This window comes from Myotis lucifugus, unplaced genomic scaffold (assembly GCF_000147115.1).
Source record: "Myotis lucifugus unplaced genomic scaffold, Myoluc2.0 scaffold_145, whole genome shotgun sequence".
Taxonomy (NCBI): domain Eukaryota; kingdom Metazoa; phylum Chordata; class Mammalia; order Chiroptera; family Vespertilionidae; genus Myotis; species Myotis lucifugus.
The window spans coordinates 2390370-2397800 of record NW_005871193.1 but is presented as its reverse complement, the minus strand read 5'-3'; the positions used below and the strand labels follow the sequence as shown (position 1 = coordinate 2397800).

Genomic DNA, 7431 nt, shown 5'->3' with positions numbered 1-7431 from the left:
AAAAGTGCTGGAGAAGAGTGGAAAAAACGGAACCCTTGTGCACTGTTGGTAGGATTGTAAATTCGTGCAGGAACTTTGGAAAACAGTATGGAGATTCATCAAACCATTAAAAATAGATCCGTCATATGATCCAGCAATTCCATTTCTGAAGGGAAAAAAAACCCAATCAATCAAGCAAAGAAGGAACATATCAGGCAGAGTTAGCAGCACAAGGGATGATGTGGGGACATGAAGAGCATGAGGTACACAGAAAACTACTGTAGTCTATGTGGGTAGAGCATAAAGTACAAGGGCCCAACGTGAGCGTGGATAAGTAGGTAGACCATGCCCAGCCTGTACATTATACCAAGAAATTTGGACTAATAAGCTATGTTGGGGAGCACATGAGACTTGGTGGGAAAGTCTGGAAGGAGGACATTCCCTTACAGAGAAAAGGGAAGCATGCTGAAGGCAGCCTGTTTATGGCACCCCTAATTATTCCTTAACCTTTCCAAACAAGTCTGTGCATGTGCAGACCCCCGGGTGTTTACAGGAATCTTTATGCTTAATCTTTGGGTGTCCTTGCTTAAAGGACACTGCAAACACATGTGTTCTCCCAAGATTACCTACACTACTGATTGTATGTAAAAGATGAACTTCATCTCAAACTGCTGTCACAATAAAAGCCTGACCAGGCAGGCGATCGAGGCTGTCTGGTTCCTTTAGCCAGGCAGTCCCTTAGCCTTCTCTTTTACAGCAATCCTGTGTCAGGGTAATCATTCATCCATTGCTCGGGGTCTGCTGGTCAGCCCCAGCAAGCTCTCCGAAGGAAAGACAAGTCATGTTGGTGTTTCAGATGGATAACTCTGGGTAGAGTATAGATGAGACAGTAATAGAGTACAAGAATGAAGGCTGGAGGCCATTGCAATCAGTATCATCTTTGAACTCAGGCCAGTGGAACTCCTGCCCTAGCTCCCACACTTTAAAAGGTGGTGCTTGGCCCTCCTCTGGGAGTGCCTCTCTCCACTAGATGGGGGATTTTCAGGGCTGACAGGATGAGTCCATTGAGGGCTCCTCCCCCACCCGATTTTGTCTGACTGGTTGGAGAAATGGCAAGATAATAAATGACCAACCACAACACAAACTTTAGTTTGTTTTTAATGCTTTATCTCCAAAGGTAATAAATTAAGGAGAATTGCAGATAAAAGTCTTTAAATTAGCTCAGACACACATTAACGGTGAGGGTACTACAGATATACACTGTGAATAATTCTTAACGCACAGAAAGTAATTTGTCATTGATAATTTAGGCCCACAACGTGAGTGCTTAGATTCTTTCAGTCTTACCTTGGCACTTTGGAAATGGATCAGCCCAAACCATATCCTTTCCTTCATAATAACAGAAAGTAGAATTTTCACCAACTAATTTGTACCTAAACAATGAGAGGGCAAGAAAAGTTGAGTTCTCTTAAATTCTCCAGAATATCATCTAAAAATATTCACTATACCAGTAGATGGAGACAAAACAATAGTTGATGAAAGTTCGTATGGTAGTTTAAAGAAAAAGAAAAAAATTAAATGAAAAAAAGTGACATCCAAAGGATAAACAATTATAAGACATGCAAAACATTTCTTATTTGGGTGGGGCACATTTCAGAAAATATTAAAGTATTTTAAAACATTTTAAAATTATATAGCTGCTTGAATATTTTCTATTTCTGAGTTCTCAAAGATCAAAACAGGCTTCATAGAATAATAGAATACACTTACACTTAAAGGGTTCAAAGTACCCCCAGATTTGATATTAATGATCTAAATATCTGTGTTTAGCACAGGAGATAAGTGATACTGATATTATTTTATAAAAATGGACATACACATACAGAGTAAAATATCATAATTCAATTGGCAAATATTAAATGGGAAAATGAATATAAAGTTTTCAGCGGTATCTGAGACACTTAGAATATTCAGTGAGCGAGTCCCTTTTCTCTAAATAGAGAACTTATAAAAAACCTTGGTCAGATGATATTGTGACACTAGAACCACATGTTTTTAACCTAAGATATTTTGTAAGATTCTTTGCATGTAAAAAACATATTAACATGATCTCACTCATTTGTGGAATATAATGAACAACACAAACTGATGAACAAAAACAGAGACAGAGAAGCATCAATCAGATGTTCAAACCTCAGAGGGAAGGTAGGGGAGGGTGAGGGTAAGGGGGAGAGATCAACCAAAGGACTTGTATGCACGCATATAAGCCTAACCAATGGACGCAGACACGAGGAGGGGTGAAGGCATGAGTGAGGGGGTGGGGGGATTATGGGGGAATAAGAACACATATGTAATACCTTAATCAATAAAGAAAAATAAATAAATACATGCTAAAAAACATGCAAATTTATTATTTAGGTAAATTAAAGATTGGTTTCATTTAAATCTTGCATTTAATTTCTGCAAGTAATTTCCTTTACCAATGACATTGAAATTTTTATAATGAATCACATGTACCGAAACCTAAGAATTTAGAGAATTTGGTGGTATAAAACATCTTCCTTTCTTAGCCCATTTTACTAAATTTAACTGTGATAAGCTTATGAGGAAAACCTTTGAGGAGAGGGATTTTTTTATTGCTACTAGCTTGTGAACACTGTCCATACTTCTAAAAATCTCCATCTTAAATTCTAATTTGTTTTTTCACTTGTTAAATATAGAATGGTTAGTATGCAAAAACTTACCCTGGGTTACATGAGAAGTAGATGTCTGAGGCAAATAATATGTCAGTTGGTATACTGATATGACCATTTTCTATTTGTCCAGGATCAGGACATGATCTTTCTAGAAGGCAGTAGAAATTTTTTTTTAAGTTATTAGACACATCTACGCAAATTCATCATCTGAACCACTGGTAATCTCTTATCCTGAGTCTGTTTAAATCCTACAGTCATTTTATAAGTTTCAATAAAGCAGCCTATTTAGGAATATATACTTCTTTCATTTCATTTATGGTAATCTTAAACTAATTAAATGTGAAATCTGTGCATCAATTAATATTCCTATCTCTCTCAAGTATTTAGCTTGCCTAATTATAACAAAACTAGAGGCCAGATACATGAAAATCGTGCAGGGGTAGGGTCCCTAGGCCTGGCTGGCGATCAGGGCTGATCAGGGCTGATCAGGGCCGATCAGGGCTTTCCCGCTGCTGGCCAGGGCCTTCCTTCATTCTGCACCACCCCCTGGTGGTCAGCGCACATCATAGCAAGCGAGTGAACTCCCAGTCTCCAGGTCAAACTCCCAAGGGGACACTTTGCATATTAACCTTTTATAGATGACTCTAATCATTCTTTTTTTAAAAAAAAAATCATTCCAAATAATAATATGTACACACAGACTTCCAGCATGAATAAAGGATTAAATACTATTTTCCCAAATACCATACAAGTAAGAATATTCTTTAAAATTATACTCACTGTAGCAAAATACTTGTAGTGTGCTCCACGTATAATTCTGAAGGCAAGTTACTTCCGCTGATACGGAATGGTTCCTTGCGTAGCCCGGATTACACTCATATTCCACAACGAAACCCGCTGGGCGATAACTCACCGGGATAAAAATATCTTTCATAGCTGCATAAAGTACCTTGGGTGGAAGACTACAGGTACCTAAAAAAAAGTATTACCAAACCAACAACAACAAAGAGTCATATCACTTTATTTTATAATCCATATTTAATGATTGGAATTATCTGGTCTTTATATCTCCTCCTTTTGCATACTTCTTTGTACATATTTGGCACTTAGCTATATTAATATCCATAGGGCATTTATAGGGCATCAAGCATATTCAAATGTATGCTTTTGTTTCCTAATGACTAAAGGCCTGTGAAGTAGATGTCACTAGGCCCACAATTGGAAGACTATAACCTGTTTAAGTTGCATGGCGCAGTTCCGGCACCAAGTCAATAAATGCAGGTTGCCTTGCCCTGCCTGCCCCATGTAGCGCAGGGGTAGATGAAAACCAATATTCCCACACCCCCGGGCTAATGTCCTGGACAAGGGCAACAATCGTAACAATAATCGCTAATATTTGTGGGATACTTCTAAACGTTTGCTGCAAGCAAACTCATTCAATCCCACAGCAACCTACTGAGGCAAGGATCACAGGAGCCAACGTGTACATTCAAGTATTTACAAACTTGAACCAGCTTGGCAAACATGACTTTATGGAGGCATGGGACAGTTGGATTTATTGTCAAAATACTCAAGTTTGAACCCGGGCTCTTCTGCATAAGAGCTGCTGATCTCAAGGGAGTTAACGTCTCAGGACCTGTTTTCTCAACTGTAAAAAGAGGTTGAGTGCCTACTGACCTCATGGAATTGTCTGAAGGATTAAATAAAGTAACATAGGTGGTAGAGTTATAAACTCTGTAACAGGATACATGTGCAAAGGCTTATGTACTTCAACCTACTGCCTTCTATCACAGATAAGTTTTAAAAACAGTTAAAGCCCATTTAAAAAAATATTTGTGGTGGCAGTTTCTATGTGTATGTAGCTTCCAACGCTCCAAACTTGTTCAAAGGCAGGAATCAAATCTCATCTTTATACCTTCTTGTACATGTCAAAACTACTATTGGGCCATCCATAGGTTTTGAGGGACAGATAGTGACATTGCAAAAGTGGCACCCCAGTGTTGTACTTGGGAAGTCCTTCTTTAGGAAATCCAATTTCAAACAGAGCACCCATACTATGCGTCTCAATGCAATTGCCCAACATGTTCATATTTAATTTATTCCCTAAACAACAACAGTAACTATTGGTTATTTTCTGTTAGTCAGTTCAGGAGATACCGTGTGGGGAGCAGGAGGGGGCTGTTCATGAAGAAGCAGGATCTATTCCTGGAAGTAATACCATTAACTAGCTGGTGTGTGAAGTGCTAGCAGGTATATCCTGGGGTGTAACAATGCCAGAAAAGTATCAATTGCCAGTCCCTGGGAAGAGGGATATATTTCCCCTTAAGAGGATACATTTCATTCTAACTTTTAAAAAATATGCTTTTATTGATTTTTAAAATATTTTTAGAGAGCGGAGGAGGGAGAGGGAGAGAGAAACACCAATGAGAGAGAAACAAACGGAATGAGCTGCTTCCTGCACATCCCCTACTGGAACTGAGCCTGCAACCCTGGCATGTGGCCGCACTGTGAACCAACCAGCTACCTCTTGGTGCATGGGAGGAAGCTCCAACTACTGAGCCACACCGGCCAGGGCCCCCTCCCTTTTCTAAAAAGAAAGGAAGAACTTACGATTACAAAATGGTGCCAGCTTCGTCCATTCACCGTTCGGAAGACAGTGTTTTCCGCTCAGCGCTCCCCTCATTTTCACATAACCGCGATCGCAATAAAATCCTACTATGTATCCATCAGGAAAAGTTGTACGATTTTCCAAATCTGGTGTAGCATTTGGTACATCATCTGGGGGGATACCACAGTCACCTAGAAATGAAAAAAAAAATGGAACTAAAGAAAAGACCACTTTTCAATGGATAGCAACATTCCCTTCCCCACGCAAAGGGAAGCAGCCATGGCTTTTGATACACACGTAGCATTTCGATCCAGTGCCGACTGACGACATCCCAACAACTTGCTAGGCTTCCAATCTTGACGATGAATTCAAGGCTAAAATCAGTCGAGAATAAATCCCTCCCCTCCGTTATTTTTTGAAGTGGTTTAGTATTTCTCTCCACTTAGATACGGTTGCTAGGCGCACAATAAAGACTGGGTCCGGGTTGGAACGTTACACCTGGAGATGTGCAATTAAAGGTGTAGCTCCAGGTGTGGTTAGGGGCCCGCGGGGTCGGTTATGTGGCCTCCCACCCTGAAAGAGATGTTGGGGGGTTGACAATCCCTCCAGCCCAGCCCTGCCTTTCTGCTTCTCAGTGTTGGCTGCTCTGCAAACTCAGCCGGTGCTTCCTCAGCCATCCGCGCCTCATGCTAAAGTCACTCCTACAGCCGTGCAGTTGGGGTCCCGCACAGCAAGACTCCTAATAGCTAACTTTTTAAAAATATATATATGTTTCATTGACTTTTTTACAGAGAGGAAGGGAGAGGGATAGAGAGTTAGAAACATTGATCAGCTGCCTCCTGCACACCCCCCCCCCCCACACACACACACACACACTGGGGATGTGCCCGCAACCAAGGTACATGCCCTTGACCAGAATCAAACCTGGGACCCTTCAGTCCGCAGGCCAGCGCTCTGTCCACTGAGCCAAACCAGTTAGGGCAGGAGCTCTCATCTTTAAAGGTAGAGGATGTCAGGGGACCATTACCAACGCCCATACCCTTCACCTTCCCAGGGCCCCAGACTTCGCGGTTGTCATGGAGACTGACCCAGCCCCTCCCACTCAGGCTAAGGGCTCACCCCGCTGGCCTGGGTCCGCGGCCCCCACTCACCCCGCGCCGCGTGTGGACACAACAGCAACAGGAACAGCAGCAGCGGCAGCAACGACAGGGTCAGCCAGCCGGGGGGGCGCAGCACTGCGGGGGCGCCCCTCGGGGCGGGACGCATGGCGGGGAGACGGGGACCCAGCGCCCGCACTCGGCAGCCTCTACAAAGAGATCCAGCGGTTCCCGCGTCCAGCTGTCGGTAGCCGCCGAGCGCAGTTGTCCTGCAAATCAATTTAAATTAGCGCCCTGGGTGGCTCCAGGGCTCTGAATCACCAAAGGGTGGGGCAAAGAGCGGCTGGAGACGGGGCTTTGCCCGGGGCAGGTGCTGGGCGGAGCCAGGGCGGGGCGCCAGCGTCACTGGCCCCTTGGGGACCCTTGACTGTGGACCAGGGATCCTGGGCCCGGAGACCAGGTCTCTGGAGCCGGGCGCTGGGACTTTTCCCCTTTGCTCGGGTGGGGCCTGCGACGAGCTGCCATCCGGAAAAGTAAAGATCTGCTTTCTAGGTAAACAAAAATATTGGGGGGAACAGAGGAGAGGGGAGTGTTTTAAGCGGCCAGGCTTGGCGCCCCAGGAACCTGATCAGAGGACCTTAGGCGCCCTGGTGCTGCAAAGCTGAGCGGCAGGCGCGCGCGGTGCTGATTCCGAGGCTTGGAGCTGAGAAGGAGGTCCCCCTAGCCCCCCACCCCACCCCTCCACCCCCGCCAGGGACGTGGTTCCTGCTAATAGGGAGGGCCTGTCAGATGCCAACAAGAGCGCAGGAGAGACCAGGGCGCGGTGCGTAGTCTTCCAGGGCGCTTGGCAATTGGAGAACAGCAAGTGTGAAAGGAAGTAAGAAGCAGGTGGAGCAACACAGCGGGGAGGGACTGTTGCTCAGACCAGGTTTGGGCGGAACCGCTTTCCTGCCAGCGCTCTCCTTATTTCCCAGGAGCACCCGGGCTGGTGAATTCCACTTTGGGAATCCTGACTGCAGGAAGAAATTCACCAGAGGTGGGGCGGAAACCA

General features: G+C 44.2%; 1 protein-coding gene across 1 annotated transcript in view; it reads right to left on the bottom strand.

The window, feature by feature from the left end:
* CD55 (CD55 molecule (Cromer blood group)) overlaps positions 1 to 7228 on the bottom strand; it is a 24920-nt gene extending 17692 nt beyond the window's left edge. The window contains exons 1-6 of the mRNA XM_023758922.1: positions 7195 to 7228; positions 6435 to 6649; positions 5286 to 5474; positions 3456 to 3647; positions 2724 to 2823; positions 1327 to 1412 (exon numbers count right to left, since the gene is read on the bottom strand). Of these exons, the coding sequence (XP_023614690.1) occupies positions 1327 to 1412; positions 2724 to 2823; positions 3456 to 3647; positions 5286 to 5474; positions 6435 to 6549 (682 nt within the window). The 5' untranslated portion in view covers positions 6550 to 6649; positions 7195 to 7228. The remainder of the gene's footprint in view (positions 1 to 1326; positions 1413 to 2723; positions 2824 to 3455; positions 3648 to 5285; positions 5475 to 6434; positions 6650 to 7194) is intronic.
* Positions 7229 to 7431: the final 203 nt, after the last annotated feature.